General features: G+C 41.4%; 1 protein-coding gene across 3 annotated transcripts in view; it reads left to right on the forward strand.

Moving 5' to 3' along the window:
- Window positions 1–19,101, forward strand: part of pdzd7 (PDZ domain containing 7) — a 66,729-nt gene that overhangs the window by 6,535 nt on the left and 41,093 nt on the right. For all 3 annotated transcript variants that reach the window (XM_033034020.1, XM_033034017.1, XM_033034018.1), the window contains exons 3-6: window positions 3,893–4,042; window positions 4,422–4,596; window positions 8,618–8,791; window positions 11,725–11,872. In XM_033034020.1, the coding sequence (XP_032889911.1) occupies window positions 3,893–4,042; window positions 4,422–4,596; window positions 8,618–8,791; window positions 11,725–11,872 (647 nt within the window). The remainder of the gene's footprint in view (window positions 1–3,892; window positions 4,043–4,421; window positions 4,597–8,617; window positions 8,792–11,724; window positions 11,873–19,101) is intronic.

Genomic DNA, 19,101 nt, shown 5'->3' on the forward strand with positions numbered 1-19,101 from the left:
TTTAGCACTAACCGAATGGATTGGAGCTACCTTATGAAATTGAAGCCTGTACATTTTCAGCACAGGAGATGATTCAGTTCATATTTCCATGCCATCTGAAAAAGAGCTTTTGAAACTAATTATATGAGCATACTCAGCCTCCATCCTTTATTTCTAGTTCTGAAAAAGAGCTTTTGAAACTAATTATATGAGCATACTCAGCCTCCATCCTTTATTTCTAGTTCTGGAGTGAATCCATCTGAAAATATAGTGACTTATTCTTCTTTTAGGTAGAAAAAATGCTGGAGAAACTCAGCGGGTGAGGCAGCATCTATGGAGCGAAGGAATGGATGATGTTTCAGGTCGAGACCTTTCTTCAGACTGATGAGGGGATGGGGGCGCGGGAAGAAGAAAGGAAGAGGCGGAGACAGTGGGCTGTGAGAGAGCTGGGAAGGGGAGGGGAAAGAGGGTCAATGTTCATATAGCTGGGGTGTAAACTACCCAAGTGAAATATGAGGTGCTGCTCCTCCAATTTACGGTGGTACTCTGGCCATGGAGGAGGCCCAGGACAGAAAGGTCGGATTTGGAATGAGAGGGGGAGTTGAAATGCTGAGCCACCGGGAGATCGGATTGGTTATTGCAAACTGAGCGGATCATTCTTTTAGGATGAGTTTTAGCTGTCTTATTTCTGAATGGAGGTGAGGACAAAACTAATAATAATCTGTCATAATAATAAGAGTCTGAAGAATGGTCCCGACCCGATATGTCTCCTATCCATTTTCTCCAGAGATCCTGATTGACCCGCGGAGTTACTCCAGCATTTCGTGTCTTAGGCCAAAACTGCTTGCCATTTGACATTAAATGTCAATAAATTGATAATATTATTCAAAGGATATATCCTGAAGGAGAAATTAATTCCAGATTGATGTGAACGAACTGTTGTTTAATTAGCGCTGAATCTGTCCATTCATACACTTGGCCGTGGCAAATGCCTTATCATACTGTTTAGTGGATTTCCTAATGTAACTTAGTCAGTAAATAAATAAGATTGCTTCTGTTTTGTTTTCAATATTGGGGTTAATTGATGGAACAATTAACATTAAACTGTGTGCATTGAAAATTTATTGCTCCATGGTTGCAGTTGATTTGTCAACTGTTTATGACAAATTCCACAATTTCATTAAATATCTAAATATCAAATTTAAAGTGGGAGGGAAAGATTTACCATATTTCCCGGCAATGAAGACGCTATTTTTTACTCTAAGAAAAGGCCTAAAAATTTACCTGTGTCTTGGAGGCCGAAGGTTAGATTATTAGCCAAGAAAGATAGACTTGGGCCAAATTGCTTTAAAAAAAGGGGGGGGGGGGGGGGGACACAATGAGGCCTAACACAGGGGTCGGCAACCTATGGCCCGGATCCAACCCGTAACCCGAACTCATCTGGCCTGCAGGCGTTTTTTTTTTCAATTAGTTTTCGCGACCTGGGAACTGCAGCCAGTCCCGGGGCATGCAGGCGACCTGGGAACTGGAGCCAGACCTGGGGCAAGCAAGCCGACCTGGGTGCAACAGCCAGACCTGGGGCAAGCGAGCCGACCTGGGCGCAACAGCCAGACCTGGGGCAAGCGAGCCGACCTGGGAACTGCAGCCATTCGCGAGGCACACACGCGACCTGGGTGTAACAGCCAGACCTGGGGTAAGCAAGCTGACTTGGGTGCTATAGCCAGTCCTGTGGTACGCAGGCGACCTGGGAATTGCAACCATTCCTGGGGCACGCAGCCGACCTGGGAACTGCAGTGAGACCTGGGGCAAGCAAGCCGACCTGGGTGCTACAACCAAAATTTGCCAGTCGACCTGGGCGCTAAACCAAACCCTTGATCCTGTCCCGCCAGCCTTTTTTCAAAATTTAGCAACGCAAAATGGGGGTGCGTCTTCATTGCCGGGAAATATGGTAATGGGAACCTGGGGATCATTTTTTTACACATAGGGTGGTGGGTGTATGGTACAACCAGCCGGTGAAGGTAGTATTTTATTTAAAAAAACATTTATACAGGTACATTGATAGATTTAGAGTGATATGGGCTAAAAGCAGGCAGGTGGGACTAGTGTAGATGGTGTATGTAGGTTGGCATGAGCAATTTGAGCCGAAGGACGTTCCCACCCTGTATGACTCAATAACTATATTCAATGGCAGCATTTACCAGCTTTATGAAGAATTCCAATATTCATAATTTATTTTATTTCAACAATAAAACCTCATATTTTGTTTGGGCAGCTTACACCCAGTGGTATGAATATTGATTTATCTCACTTCCAGTAACCCTTGTATCCCCTCTCTCACTCCGTCTCTCCCCTACCCTAGTCGTCATGCTAGTTTTACAGTCGTCCTGGTGAGTACCCCTTTCTGTATTAACTCATTATCACCTAGCCCACAGCCAACAATGGACCATTGTGGACTCCAACTTTCCTTGATCATCATTACTTTTTTGCATATCTTTCATTCATTTGTTCTATATCCCTCTATATCACCATCGATATCTCTCGTTTCCCTTTCCCCAGACTCTCAATCTGAAGAAAGTCTCGACCTGCACGGTCACCTATTCGATTGTAATCACGTTTAATCTTTTCGCTAAATATAGCAATGTTACAAAATTTTGAGATTTTAAAAATCAAGTCTGTAATTTATCCCATCAGATAAAGCATAAAAATAAGTTTAATTTGACACCTAATTCACTTTCATATCTTCAGTATTAAAAAAGTTATGGCCATTTTCATACTCGGAAATTAGGGTCTTGTTCCCTATTGCTTTTTCATTGACTTAACACAAAAGCTGTGATCGCGAAAAGCCCATAAATTTCTAAAAAATTAAGAGAGCTAAAAGAAATTTTCAGTTATTATACATTGAAGCATTCTGAAACAAATATGAAACAATCTTACTTAGATGACTTGAAATTAAAGCATATAATTAGTTAGTTACCTAATTGTAGCTAATTACCAAATTCAATTACTAGATCTAAACATCTATCCATTTCTTAAGAATAGATTAACATTTTTAAATAGCCTAAGTGTCCAAATAACATTCACACAATAATTCACAATATAACATAATTTTAAAATCTCATTGTCATGGGTTTATAGGCCAAATGGAAGGAATTTAATATTTAATACCTGTAAATTAATGGCCATTTAAATCAGCTTGCGAGTGGGTTTTTCTGGAACGCGACCATTTGGAACGTTGCGGTTGCGGTGATTTAGTCCCCCATATCTGCAGCAAAAACACTGCCGGTTCGTATGGGGGAAAAAATCACCGTTTCGCAACTTAAAATGTGAATTAAATGCATCTTAAGAAACACTTTTATACATATAAATAAACTACTTTCTTTTACCTGTCCCCTACGTAAAATCCGTCCCCGTTGTCGGCGTTGACGGCTTCAGAAGCTGATTTTAAAATCACTCCAGCGATTAACTTGTCGGGCGAATTTTTTTAAAAAACACACAGAACGGCTGTCGGAACGATTCTTTAGCAAACGCTTGCACTCCAACAAAATATAATCCAGGACCAGTTCGGAGAAAACTGCGATTTAACCCCGCAGTACACGTGACGATAATAACTGAACTAAACTAAATGTGATGTTGGAGAATTTGACACACAGTCTGGAGGCTGCAATGTGTCCATACAGAAAATGAAGTATTGTTCTTCAAGCTTTCCTTGTGCAGGAGGCCATGGATAGATAGGTCAGAACGGGAGTGGGATGATGAATTAATGTGGCAGGCAACTTGTGTGTGGGCTTAGCCTCGGTACTCTGCAAAATGTTCACCCACTCTGCAAGCAGATACCAGTCCTTCACCTGTTTATATTTGATCCAGACTAAGATCAGATTTTTGAAATGTAGTAAATTAACCTCTTTTCTGCCAGCTGGCACTGAAGAATGTGATTCGGCTGAGGCGATCCACAACATCACTGTAGGGAAAAGTCTGGATGGGAAACTGGGATTCAGTGTTCGTGGAGGCTCTGAGCATGGTCTTGGAATATTCGTGAGCAGAGTAGAAGAAGGAAGTGCAGCTGGTAAGTTATGCCTCACTAAATTATATTTTAAATTAATAATTTTACTTGCATTGTTACATGTACTTACTGATTTAGGCTTATGTTGCCTATCCTGGAATTTGTGTTCTTATGTACTTATGTAAAAATGTAGTCATCCCCTATTTTTTGTGTTTATCTGGTATAAACTAGCATCTGCAGTTCCTTCCTACACAGGAGAAACCCTATCTTGTGGAAGGACCGTTCAGTAATCTGATAAGAGTGGAGGAAGAAGCTGTTCCTGTGTCTAGTGGAAATGTTTTCAAACTTTTGTGTCTCCGGCCAATTGGGGGAATAAAAGGGAATAATATAATACAAATGTTGATCTGCGAGATGTTTATTTTTGTTTTGTTTTTCTGCTTAGACCAGAGTGGCCTCTGCGTAGGTGATAAAATGATGGAGGTTAATGGAATAAGCTTTGAGAACATTACGATGGGAAGTGCTGTGACTGTACTCACTGGGAGCCAGCGTTTACGTTTGGTGGTAAGACGATTGGGAAAAGTGCCAGGGATCAAATATTCCAAAGAGCTGACTACATGGTAAGTAAACAGTATGTTTTAACAACTGTGGCAGTGCAATTTGTTATGCTCTGATCTCGATACAAGCAAGTATTCTAACAATTTATTTTTCACTTAAAATGTTGTGAAAGAGTTGCTAGTATACTCGCCAGTAAAGCTTTTCAACTTTAAGTAACGCATCTGGAAATTTTAAATTGCACAAGGGATTTATATTGTTATTGAATTGTTATAAATGCTGGGAGTAAAATTATCATGACTAATAAAATATTAATCGAGAGTTCAAGCATGAAATTATATTCTGCCCAGTCATTTGTTCTCAAAATTGTGAATAGAAGGAATGTCAGCAATGCTTTGGTGATGATTTTAGCCATTTCATGTATTATTTGATATGGTATCACATTTCTTTGAATTATTCCAAAGTTCCTTCAAAATGCTGGAACATTTTTTTCTTTTCATTTCATTCCCAAATATTAACCTAATCAGAAAATCAAAAAAGGTTTGTGACAATAAACTAAATTAAAATAAATTCCATTGGAAACTACCAACCAAAATGACTTTCTTGTTTTCCAAACAATGGGGCAATGGTGGGCTTCTGGGTCAATTATAGTTCTGGGAGTAAAATTGCCATTGATGAGGAGAAGACCAGAGCAAAGGCAAATAAATGGAGAGGCAACATTTAGCCTGGCCAGGTGGAGCAGGAATGCTTCTTCTGGGATTCCTAAGGTTCTCCTTGTCTGAAGCTCCTGGTCAAGAACTAGAGCCCTATTGGGATCAAGGTGAGAATTACCAATCTTGCAGACTTCAGTCCAATCATTTTCTGATTAACTAGAAGACAGGTCTCTCGGGTAGGTCACTGCAGAGGCCAAAAGGCACATGCGTTGGAGATAAACCCAGACTCTTGAGTTTCCCCTTCTACTCAATGACGATGAGACTGACTGCGGATGAACATGTTTCCTTCCTGGCTTAAACAGTGACATGGTGGAGCAGCAGTTAATGCAGCTGCCTTGCAATTCCAGTAACCCGTGTATGATCCTGGCTTGAGCTGCTGCTGTGTTTGTGAAATTTGCATGTTAATAATAATAATGGATGGGATTTATATAGCGCCTTTCTAATACTCAAGGCGCTTTACATCACATTATTCATTCACTCCTCAGTCACACTCGGTTGTGGTAAGCTATTTCTGTAGCCACAGCTGCCCTGGGGCAGACTGACGGAAGCGTGGCTGCCAATCTGCGCCTATGGCCCCTCCGACCACCACCAATCACTCACACACATTCACACACAGGCAAAGGTGGGTGAAGTGTCTTGCCCAAGGACACAACGACAGTATGCACTCCAAGCGGGATTCGAACCGGCTACCTTCCGGTTGCCAGCCGAACACTTAGCCCATTGTGCCATCTGTCGTCCCAATGTTGTCCCTGTGACCACGTCACACAAGAGCTGAGGAAAACATGCCCACCAAGCACTATCTTTGCATCAAAGGATAGAGTTATACAGCACAGAAACTGACCCTTCGGCCCAATTCATCAATGCCGACCTATGCCCCATCTAAGCTTGTCCCATTTGCCTGTAAAAAGGACACAGTGCTGGAGTAACTCATCAGGTCAGGGAGCATCTGTGGAGAAAAAGAGCAAGGGTCTTGACACAAAACGTCACCTATTCATGTTCTGCACACATGCTGCCTGACCTGTTAAGTTACTCCAGCACTTTGTGTCGTTTGTGTATTAACTAGTGACTGCAGTTCCTCGTTTCCCCATTTGCCAGTATTTGGCCCATATTCCTGTAAACCTTTCCTGTCCAAGAAGGAGAGAAAATTGTAGCTAATTCATCAGAATGGGGCAAAAAAAACAGATTCAAGGTGAGACAAATTGTATTGCTTTATCATTTCACTCATTCTTTCCTCTGTTTATTACTTTTCCTTTGCTTTTCTCAAGATGGAGCTTAGTATTTTCATTGTATTGGTGTATTTCCATTGTTTATCCACTACTACTTTGTAGAAGTTAAAATTCTTTACATAAGATTTCAAGTAAGGTTAACTATTTGACTGTGAGTATAATTTAGCCAATGTCATTGTCGGGGATTGCATACAAAAGTCATACTTACGTGCATCTCTAACTTTATAGCACTTTTCCATTTTAAAAGTAAATATTTGTACACTGCTAAAAATTGCAGAGAGAGATTTATATTAATATTGTGGCTACTAGTAAAAGTTGACCAGTTACGGGACATTAATTGACTGCTCAAGGGTTTGATTGGAACAGAAAATTAGACTCAAACCCTTTATCTCAACAAATTCAAGATCAGTGAATAAGAAAATTGTTTTCAAAATTACATTCCCATAGAAGTGATATTGTCATGAATACTCAATTATGTAAGGAGAATTAATCTGCTAGTTATTCACACTAGGTCTATTTGCATGACTTAACATAGCCCAATATATCATTTTGAAACAGCATGCCAGAGCTTTAGTCCAGGATGGTATGTTTTCATCACAACCTATTGACGAAAGTGTAAAATAACTCTGAAAAAAAAAGTTGACGTTTTGGTTTATGTATAAATTCTTGCCTTGAAGCAAAAAATTATCATCATCTTAGAATCAAATGCTAATTAAACAATTAATGTAAATCTTTACACCCTATTTTCAGCTTCATTGCACAATTCTGTAATTAAATATCTGTATATATATATATGCTAATTAGTTTTGTTTACCTAGATGAGTTTTGTTAATAATACCTCGTATTTGTCATAATATGTTGAACATTGCAAGCACTAGCATATTATTTTTATATCTTCAGTGTCTAAATCATTACAAATTACCCCACTGATGCTGTTTAATTTTCTCATTCATATATCCAAAAAAATGTTACATAGATACTTAAAAATTAGAATCATTTGTAAGTTACAAAAGCTGCCTTGATTGAAATGAGAGGCGAACTTTCGATCCTGTGAGAGAAATTCTTCTGATTTGTAAGATGATATAATAAATTGAACGATTGCAGATTTTTTTGTGCTGTGCATTAAAAAAAAGGTTTTCACCAGTGGGTCAATTGAGGTAATTTACTAAGCCCAGAACAAAGGCCGAGGGGTTGAGGGGGGGGGTGGTGGGAGGAGGCGGGAGTGATGCATAAGAGCAGCTTAGTCGGGGCTTAGCTACAGCGTGAGACCAGAAATATACAGAGGATGGCAGAACCAAGAGGGTCTGGGAAAAGCAAATCTGTTTCCAGAGAGTTAACAAATATTACAGATTGCCCAAAACACTGCTGGCAGTGCTCAGTGGATCAGGCAGCATCTGTGAAGGAAATGGACAGGTCACTGATTCAGACTGATTCCCCATTTTAATCCTCCACTGTTTAGAGTCTCCATTACAGAATGCCTGACTGCCCAATTTTGTTATGTCCATGCACAGGCATCTTTGAGAAACAAAGACTACAAAACTCCAAAACTCCAAATTTCAAGTGTTGAGGAAAAAAAAGATGTTTTGAGTGTTAACTTGTGCATTCTGTTTGTAGGGGGGTGGGGAAGAAAGCTTGGAGTGAGGATGGGTGGAACAAAGTGTAGCAGGTAATAGGTGAACACAGGCAAGGGGGGGGGGCGGGAGGGTTTGACAGGCAGATGGTTGGATAAAGGTCAGAGATTACCACAGAAGGTGTGGGACAAAAAGGATTGAAGTGTTGCGAATTGTGGGTGGAAGGAGAGGTCTGAAGAAGGGTCTCGACCTAAAACGTCACCCATCCATGTTCTCCAAAGTTGCTGCCTGACCCGCAAAGTTACAGAAGCTAGTGATTGAAATAGGATTGGGTGGTTGGAAAAACAATGTGTAAAAATTCTGACAGAGTGTGGCTGGTATATGGGATTTGGAAACTAGCTGGCGTGACACATAAGTGTCATCAAGTAATGTTTGGACAGGAAGGCCTATCTCTTTGTTGTGATTCTTGTTAAAATCATGATAGCTATTACCCCAAGTTGCTACTTTTTATTTACTGCGTATAACTTGTTCACTGAGGATACAGATGTACAAATCCTTTTGTATTATAACTACTAGGGTTGACACAACAACAAGGAGGATAATAGCAGAGAAAACTCAAAGTTCTGGAGACATTGAATCTGAGGATGGAGCCAGGAGAATTATCCATCTTTACACCAGTTCAGATGATGTGTGCCTAGGTTTTAACATCAGGGGTGGAAAGGAATTTGGTTTGGGAATATACGTATCCAGGTAAGGTGAAATTTCAGTTCAAGTTGGAAGTAAAGTTAATCACCATATTGATTTTGCTGACTATTAGTGTTTGAAAACAAGTTATCCCATTTCTTTCGTGAATAGCATCAAACAAAACTGCAAGCAGATGGTAGGGTTATAAGGTTATATTATATGTTTTTACGGTTGCCAAAATCAATTGATGCATCTCAAATCTCCAGTAACTGGGATTCGATCCCGACCTCATGCATTATCTATGTGGAGCTTGCGCATTCTCCCTGTGAATGCAACGGTTTCCCCCGGGTTCAATTTCATTATTGTCACATGTACCAAGGTATAGTGAAAAACTTTGTTTTGCATGCTATCCATTCAGATCAGATAATACATCAATCAATCAAATAGATACAGAGATATATAGTTCTCAGCACCAGTTCCACAGACAGTCCAGTGTCCACCATAGGGTAGAGGTGAATCGGAGAGTACCCTAACTTATGGAAGAACTGTTCAGAAGCCTGATAACAGAGGGGAAGAAGCTGTTCCTGAATCTGGTGGTGCATGCTTTCATTCTTCTGCACCTTATGCCTGATTGGAGAAGAGAGAAGAAGGAATGGGTGGGACAACTCTGGGTTCCCCATCTAAAACAAAGATATGCTAGTTGATCAATTAATAGATAACTGTATGGTACCCCGAATGGAGCTAGGTGGCAGAAAAATCAAGGGTGAGAAAGAAAAGATTACAGGAAAATAGTTGGGGAACGCGACAAATAGGAATACTTTGCACGCTAGGGTGTCAAAAGATTTTTCAAGTCAATATATCGGAAAAAATTAAGTTAGTTCTATATTAAAGTGGTGCAAGATAATTATAAGCATTTACTTAACATGCATTCTAGAATATTGAATTGTTCAAAAGCCTACTTAAGATTTACTCAACCCTTTAAAACACCTTTATGTCATGAAGGGCATTTTTTTACAAACATTTAAAAATATATATACAGTATTCATAAGATTAGCCATTGGATTTTGAATAGAAGTGTTTTCATTCATGCTACCTGAAATGCCACATTGTTTAAATCATGTTTAAATTGTAATTTAAAAGATGGAGATGAAGTTTTTGTTTGGTGGGGGATGATCTAAACTTGATCATTCGCTTGGCTGCTCAAAACAAAAGGGATTTGAGTGTGTTTTGTGCATGTTATTTACAGTGAAGCTTACTTGTCAAAAATAAAGCTTTCTAATAGAGTAATTGAGTCATTCAGCATGGTACGTTCAACACAGTATTATCCTTCAAGGCAGTTTTTTAAATCATTTTGTTCATCATTCTACTTCTATGTTCTACAGGGATTAAATTGGCCAACTGCCATGGAGTAAAACTGCTAAGAGCTAGTCATTTTGCATTTTGCACAAATTCATTTCGTTTGAAGTCATGGGAAATGAATCAGTGTGGGAGTTACTTGGTGTTGACAATTTCAAGCCGACCCTAATTTTTTTTTCGTACATCGCCTTTACGAATGGTTCACAGCATGGTTGAGTTCAGAGTACACTTGAATGCACTTTCAATGCATAACTTTTTTTTCCCATGAGCGCTATACAGTAAACCCTCGTTATTACAGACCTCTTTATAACGGATTTTAGTTATAACAGACTGTCTCTATAAGAACACAGCTACTGTGTTAAGAACACACACTGCGCAGGTTATTGAAATTGACATGGCCTTGAAATTGACAAGCAATCGCTTTGGACAACACTTAACTCTATTAAACAATGCAACAAACAGCCTTTAGTATTTTTAGCTTACAGTAATAAAAGTACATTTATTGCCATTTAAAAATAACTTTGTATTTGAAAACAGCTCGTTGATTCACGTGGTTGGAGTGAATCCCCTACTCGGTTTTAACGGACAATCGCAATAACGGTCACCATTACCCCCATATGGTCTGTTATAACGAGGGTTTACTGTAATTTTATTTCCCACCAACATTTGAACCTATTTGTTTCCTTTTGAAAATGGCAACTTAATAGCATGGGACTAGAGTATTTAATAGTCATCTGTACCAACAATGGAACAATGAAATTCTAACTTGCAGCAGCAGAAGAGGTCTGTAAACAACACAGATGGATAATATATATAACAAACAAAAAAACCAATACATTAATTACCCCAATACAGTGCAAAAAAAAACTAATCCTCATTGCAACCAAAGACAGTCCGTAGTTTAGAATTGAGGTTAGTGTTGTGAAGTGTTCAAGAACCTGTTGATTATTGGGCAGAATCCATTTTTGAACCTGGTGGTCATGGTTTTCAGGGGGAAGAACGTTGGAAAAGAGGTGGGGGTGGGACGAAACTTGGCAAGTGATAGGTGGGTACAGGTGATGGGGGGTTTGATTGGCTTCTTGACAAAGGCTAATAATGAAAAGGGAACTAAAGGAGACAAAGGACTGAAATGCAAAGCCAGGGGGAAGGATCCAGGTGGAAGTGTACAAAAGTTATTCTACCTAAAGTGGCACAATGGCACAGTGGTAGAGGTGCTGCCTTATAGCGCCAGAGACCCCGGGTTCGATCCTGACTATGGGTGCTGTCAGTACAGAGTTTGTATGTTCTCCCTGTAATCGCGTGAGTTTTCTCTGGGTGCTTCAGTTTCCACCCATATTCCAAAATCGCACAGGCTTGTAGGTTCATTGGCTTTGGTTTTATAAAAAATTGTAAATTGTCCGCAGTGTGTTGGATGATGCTAGTATGCGGGGATTGCTGGTCGACGCGGTGGGCCAAATGGCCTGTTTACGCGCTGTATCTCGAAACTAAACTAAATTAAACTACTGCTTCTCGGCCAGAGATTTAGTACAGCCAACCTATCTCGTTCGAATCTTAATAAAATAGAAGTAGCATTACCGATGATCTAGTTACTTGTGTTTGTTTTGTTGAAACCCATTATATTAAAGATAATTAATTAATGGCAGAATTGATCCCGGTGGACTGGCAGAGCAAAATGGCATCAAAATTGGAGACCAAATCCTAGCAGCCAATGGAATAAGCTTTGAGAAAATCACCCACAGCAAAGCAGTAGAAATCCTGAAGGGTTACACACACATTATGTTGACAATAAAGGTAAGTTAAAATCTTTTGCTACAATATGTGAGTGCTGAATTGGATTTTTCCTTTCCAAATACTTTTAAACAATTTGCAGCTGAGATTTACTGGAGCTGTTCTTACAATAATTGTGGTATATCTGGTTTGACACGGAAAATATTACATTATCGTAAAATTATTGGAATCAGTCAAACGGAGTATGCATTGGCTAAATGCCAGTATTTAGTAGATAATGAGGTATTAAGCTAATTTGTTTGTACACAACTTGATAAACAGCTGGTTTAAAAACAGTGTCAATAATTTGGTGTTTAAGAATGTTCTATGCGTATGATTTGAACTGAAATGATAATTGTTGTATATACTGCACTGTGAATAACCTGATAATATACAGCACATAACAAAATGAAAGCATTCTTTCATAAATCACGCGGATATATCATTTTGCTGTTACAGTATTGCTGAAGGTAATTATACCCTTGAGATCACAGCAATTGACAGTGCTTTCATCTGATGATGTATCAGTGTGAATAACAGATGGCAAACCAACTTCACAAATCTGGAGGCTGTTAAAACTCTATGTTGAATATCATCCAAATGGAATAGCAATGTTGGCCCTGATATTCACAGGGACGTGGATAAGGAAGGGAAGGGCACCTGTCCAGGAAACAAAAAAGTATTTTGTGAATATTTAGTTTAGAGGTACAGCATGGAATCTGGCCCTTTGGCCCACCGAGGTATCGCTGACCATCGATCACCTGTTCACACTAGTTCTATGTTATCCCACTTTGTCATCCACTCCCAATACACTGGGAGCAATTTACAGAAGCCAATCAATCTACCAACTTTCATGTCCTTGGGATGTGCTGGAGCACCCGGAGGAAACCCGCACAGTCACAGGAAGAATGTGCAAATTCTACACAGACACCAGTCTCTGGTGCTGTGAGGCAGCAGCTCTATATCCGCTGCAGCAGCGCGCTGCCCTAATTAACACATTGTATGTGTTAAATGTGTGTTTTAGTGTTCTTTCGTTTGTTTTATGTGGGAGGTGGGGTTGGGGAAATTTTTTCTAATCTCTTACCTCGACGGAGATGCAATTTTTTTTCTGTATCGTATCTCCGTCCACATCGAGGAGATGGAGGCCTTTGCAGGATACGACTTCGGCAGCTCTAACCGTGGGAGCCTGCGGACTTACCATTGTGGAGCCCGCGATGCCTTTGCCAGGGATCGACCTCTGAGCTCTATCGCGGGAGCCTGCGGACTTTAACAATGTGGAGCTCGCGGTCTCTGGTCAGAGACTGACTTCGGAAACTCCAAGACGGTGAGATCCGGTCGCCCCGACGCGGGAGCTTCAATCACCCCGATGCGGGAGCTTCGATCGCCGGCTGTGGGAAACGATCGCCCGACTGCGATGGTTCGACTGCTCCGACTGCAGGAGAATAAAGAGGAAGAAGATTGGACTTTATTTCCTTCCATCACAGTGAGGAACGTGGGGAATCTGCTGTGGATGTTTATGTTAACTTTTATGTAGTTGTGTGTCTTGCTGCTTTTTTTAGTATGGCAATATGGTAATTTGAATTTCACTGTACCTTAATTGGTACACGTGACAATAAACTGACCTTGACCTTGAAACCTTGAAGAGGAGGAAACGTTAATGAAGGCAAAGAAATATCTGCTCCCAGGTGACCTCAAGTGAGCATGTTTTCAAGCTTTACATATTTTACTAATATTTGAGCAGAATAAAGGAAACATCTATGCTCTACACTGTGCAGTGCTGCTTGTCAGAGAGGAGAGGAATGTTTACTCCAAGTAAGAGCCATGTTTCTTTGCTCATAACTCAATGGAACGAGCTACCAGGAGTGGAACTGGAGACAGATGCGATAGTGGCGTTTAGATAGGCACATGGAAATGCAGGGAATAGTGGGAAATGGATTATGTAGAGGAAGATGAGATCAGTTAAAGTTGGCATCTCGTTTGGCACAATCATTGTGGGCCAAATTCCTGTGCTGTCCTATTCTATATTCTATAACCAGCCAACTGAAATTGTCTGGCTTGTTTAGGCTGTGGGCCGAGGACCTTTTTTGTTCAGGCTTGTGACCCCACTCACGGAACTACCTAAAGTTTTAACATATTGTGCAAAAATATTATATAAATCATACCTGAAACTCGTCAAGACCTAAACCTGCACATTTTAAAGAAATATGAGAAAAAGCTCAAATTTTCTAAGTTTGACATTGAGGTCGGACGCTAATTGACCAACCCCGCGCTTTGTTTTATGGTCGCTAGGCAGCGAGGACCCTGGGATCATGGCTGCCTCCTCATTACTTAAAAACAATTACAAGGTTTACAAGGAATAAAGGTAATACTAACCTTGCTGGTAATTTTGTTTTTCAATTGATTTATCTTTATAAAGTTATGATGTGAACTGTTAAATAAAAATGATAAATAAGAAATGTATAGTTAGGATTAGGGTCAGTCAGTAGGTCAGTCGGTTGGGCGGTCAATCTGTCAGTCTGTTGGCCAGGCTGATGGATGCAGTGGAGGATCGGTTGGGGCGCCTGTGGGTGGTGAGCATTGGGCCGGGCCTCCGGTGGGTGGTGAACGCGGTCGGTCAGGCCGGTACTCCTGCAGGTGGTGAGAGCGGTCGGTCGGGCCGGGCCTCCGGCGGGTGGTGAGCGTTGGGCCGGGCCTCCGGCGGATGGTCAGTGTTGGGCCGGGCCTCCGGTGGGTGGTGAGCGTTGGGCCGGGCCTCTGGTGGGTAGTGAGTGTTGGGCCGGGCCTCCGGTGGGTGCTGCGAGGGGTCAGTCGGGCCGGGCTTCCGGTGGGTGGTGAGAGTGGTCGGTCGGTCGGGCCGGGTCTCCGGTGGGTGCTGCGAGCGGTCGGTCGGGCTGTCAGGCTGCCGGTGTTGCAGTAATCGTGCGGGCTGTCTGACAAAGCCGGCGTTATGGGGGTGCTGAAGGCGGAGCCCACAGCCAGTCCCAAAGCGGCTCCAGCTGCAGCCGTAGGCAGCTCTGGGGGGGGGCGAGTTAGGGTTAGGCATTTTCCTGTCAGTGGAAGATGCCTTACCCTTCCCACAGCCGGGCACTGCCCCAGTCCCACTATAGCCATGACCCCCACTCTGCACACTGGCAGTAAGTGGGGTTCAGTAAACGGGGGAACTCACAGCATCTGCCCTCACCCATTACTTAGGCTGGCTCAGGAGCCCGACCTCTGCGGCAGTATCATTAAAAAAAAACCTCACACTTATATTCATTGTATTATTTTTATATAATATAATTATACATAATTATATATGATTACAGTCATATTCACAAGTCATGTAAATATATATATATATATATATATATGGTACTAACACGGGAGTACCATTACACGGGAGGGCTGGTCCCCCAACGCAATATTCCAACTCTCCACCAATTCCTTTTCCGGAGGGCTAGTATGGACATTGTGGGCCGAATGGTTTCTTGGGCTGGCAGCTCACTCACTCACGGCTGGTGGGCTGGCAGTTGACTCACGGCTATTCCTTGAAATTCAATTTCAAGCAGGGTGCAAGGTCACCAAATTCAAGTGCGGTTTCTTACCACTTCAAGCAGGGTCCAAGGCCACCGAATTCAAGTGCAGTTTCAGCCACCATGGTGTGATTGACAGGAGAGAGAATCTCAACATTTTTTAAACACTAATAACTCTTTTATTTTTCATCTTTGGGAAAAATCCTCGGCACCTGATGAGCGGTGGGGGACTCTGAGTAAGATGGCCAAAAATCACAGTTGTACGTGGTAGCGCATTTTCTAAAATCAATATAAAGTGCAAACAGGAAGTGACCAAGATTTGACTTTTAATTATCAAGAAGGCAAGGCAACTTTAATTAGGCAAGGCAACTTTAATTAGGCAAGGCAACTTTAATTAGGCAACACAGCTTTCGCATTTCCAAACCAAAGGCAACACAGCTTTAACATTTCCAAACCAAAGGCAACACAGCTTTAGCATTTCCAAACTATATTTTCAAACCACATTAAGGGCACTGACAGGTCAGTTAAACCACTCACAGTTTAGTAGACGTGTTCAGTGTTCTTCGCAGCTCAGACTGAGAGACGTGACCCTCTCACTCCCCCATCTTGCAGAGACTGACTGAGGCACTCAAGACTTCCAGATGTTATATCCCCTCTGGAAGGGGCGTGGCCTTCAGGAGCGAGAAACTCAACATTTTTAAACACTAATAACTTTTATTTTTAATTAATGGGAAAAATCCTCTTGTCCTGCGCAGCGGAAGGGGACTCTGAGTAAGTTGGCCAAAAATCACAGTCGTAAGTGGCAGTGTTTTTTCTAAAATCAATATACAGAACAACAGGAAGTGGTCAAGATCAGACTTTTAGTAATATAGATAATATATAGTTTAAAGAGACTGCAACATGGAAATAGGCTCCTCATGGTGTAATATGGGCATTGGACACTAGATTATCTAATTTTCCAATTAGTTTAATTAATTAATGTGCAACTTTTTGCACTGACGAGTTATGACTTCCTTCTCAATTATATTTTATCTAAATCTGTACAAAATTTCATGTAGTTCTGAGATATGGGTCACAAAAGTTGATTTCTAGACCCATTTTTGATGCTCGGCCCACAGCCTAGTTAGATTGCTGATGCAGGTTGCATCGAACCAATCTTGATGCCGCACTTCACCCATCCATTTCAAATTCCTACCAGTTTCCTCAGGACATCTAACCTCTGCACCTAGCTATGACACCTATGATCTCTGACGTTGTTTTCTCCTACTCAACCATGTCTCTCTGCTGACAGCAATCTTTCTAACCTCTGCTCTTCCCTCCAACTATGATTTTCCATCCAACCAACCATGGGGCAGTGGTAGAATTGCTGTCTTACAGCGGCAGAGACTCGGATTCGATCCTGACTACCAGTGCTTGTCTGTACGGAATTTGTACATTCTCCCCGTGACTTGCGTGAGTTTTTTCCGGGATCTCCTGGAGTAACTCAGTGGGTCAGGCAGTATCTTTGGAGAGCATGGATAGGTGGTGTTTTGGGTTGAGACCTCCCCTCCACCCAAGTTCCTTCCTCTGGCTTCACAATTTGCAACTCTTCAATGTTTTTGTCTCACACCTGTTTTTTCACTCTTGTCCAACCATCTGCCTATCAACAACCCCCCTCACCTGTGTTCACCTGTTACCTGCCACACTTTGTCCCGTCCCATCCCGCCCCTCCTCTTTTCCAGCTTTCTTCTCCCTTCCCACTACAATCAGTCTGAAGAAGAGCTTGACCTAAAACATCACCTTTCCATTTTCTCCGGGGATTGAGTGAGTGAGTGAGTGATTGATTGATACTGCAGGGAAATGGGCCTTTCAGCCCATTGAGTCTGCACCGACCATCGATCACCAGATCATGTTAGTTCTATGTTATCCTATTTTCGCATCCACTCACCCACAGGGAGCAATTTAGATAGGCTATTAACCTACAAACTTGCATGTCTTTGGAATATGGGAGAAATCCACACTGGGAGAATGTGCAAACTCTGCACAGATAGAAATTGAGGTCAGGTTCGAACCCTAGTCCATGGCGCTGTGAGACAGCTGATCCACAAATTGCGCCACTGTGCCACCAGATCTGCTGAGTTACTCCAGAAGTTTGTGTCGTTTTTGAAGAGCAGCATCTGCATTTCCTTATTTCTACTATACAACTATACTATACAGGATTTATGAGTTCATAAGTTATAGGAGCAGAATCAGGCCATCTGGCCCTTCAAGTCTACTCTGTCATGGCTGGTTTAACTTCCCCTTTCAACACCATTCTCCTTACTTCTACCCATAAACCCTGACACTCTTACTCATCAAGAATCTGTCAATCTCTGCCTTAAATATATCAATTGACCTGGCTTCTACAGCCTGCTGTGGCAATGAATTCCACAGATTCACCACCCTCTGGCTAAAGAAATTCCTCTTCATCCCCTTTCTAATGGTACATCCTTTTATTCAGAGTCCATGGCCTCTCGTCATAGACTCTCCCTCTAGTGGAAACATCTGCTCCACATTCACTCTATCCCTGAGATTTTCTTACCAGAATACAGTATTGAAAAAATTGTGACAATTTTCATTGTGAATTGTTGTCAAACAATTGAAAGAATTTCCTTCCATCAAAACCGTAGACTTTTTTCCATCATTAATTTTAAAATAATTATTTTTTTTTAACAATAGTTTTCTAGGCTCAGGAAGATGCCGTGCCCATGAGGTCGGTGCTAGCCAAGATGCCAAATTAGAAGCATCTTAATGATAGATAGGCACTAGGAACTGCAATTGCTGGTTTACAAAAGAAGACACAGTGATGAAGTAACTCAGCAGGTCAGGCAGCATCTGTGGAGGACATGTATATGCGATGTTTCTGGTTTTCTTGTTAAAAGGGATGGATGTATTAAAATTGGTGAAGTCCATCTTGAATATACTGTATCAAACTAAAATTGTTTTGTATGGATCATTTGTCTACTCTTCCGCATCCGTTTCAGTTCCATCACACCTATTTTGTAATGTGGTATCCAGAAAAATATGCAAAAGTCGTGCATGGTCTGGACAGGGGATGCAATTCTAGCATAACATGCTCATATTTCACATCTTTACTATTTGACTAAAGCAACTGTATGTCTTTAATTGACTGGCCCTGATACCTTTAAGCATTTCTGCACATTTACTCCACAGTCCTCTACGTCTCCACACCTCTCAATGTCCTCCTGTTAGTTATATATTCTGCTGACATGAAGAAGGGTTCTGACCCAAAATGTCACCCATTATTTTTCCCCAGAGATGCTGCCTGACCTGCTAAGTTACTCCAGCATTTTGTGTCTATATCCTGCTGACGTGTTGGAATGGAGCTTTTGTAATTTTCAGCTTGACATTGTGCAATCTGGTGCATACTGTAACGAGTCTTTTAACACACTTGAATGCAATATTTATGCTTTAAATTGGATTAGCTATGAATAAGGTCAGGCTAAATTACATTCCCAATTACATTCTGTAAAATGACTTGCTTGTCACACAATAACTTTATTATAAGCACTACACACACTATGCACTAGCTGTCCGTGGTCATCACTGGAGCTAGAGAGCGAGCTGGAGGTGGGGAAGCTACAATTATACAAGAGACAATGGGGAGTGGTTAGTAGTGGTGAGGTCACTATGTTAAAGGAGCATGCACTGATCTACATCCTTCCTCTTGGAAACAAAAGCATTGCATTTGCACAGAGCGAC

This window comes from Amblyraja radiata, chromosome 15, assembly GCF_010909765.2.
Source record: "Amblyraja radiata isolate CabotCenter1 chromosome 15, sAmbRad1.1.pri, whole genome shotgun sequence".
Classification (NCBI taxonomy): Eukaryota; Metazoa; Chordata; class Chondrichthyes; order Rajiformes; family Rajidae; genus Amblyraja; species Amblyraja radiata.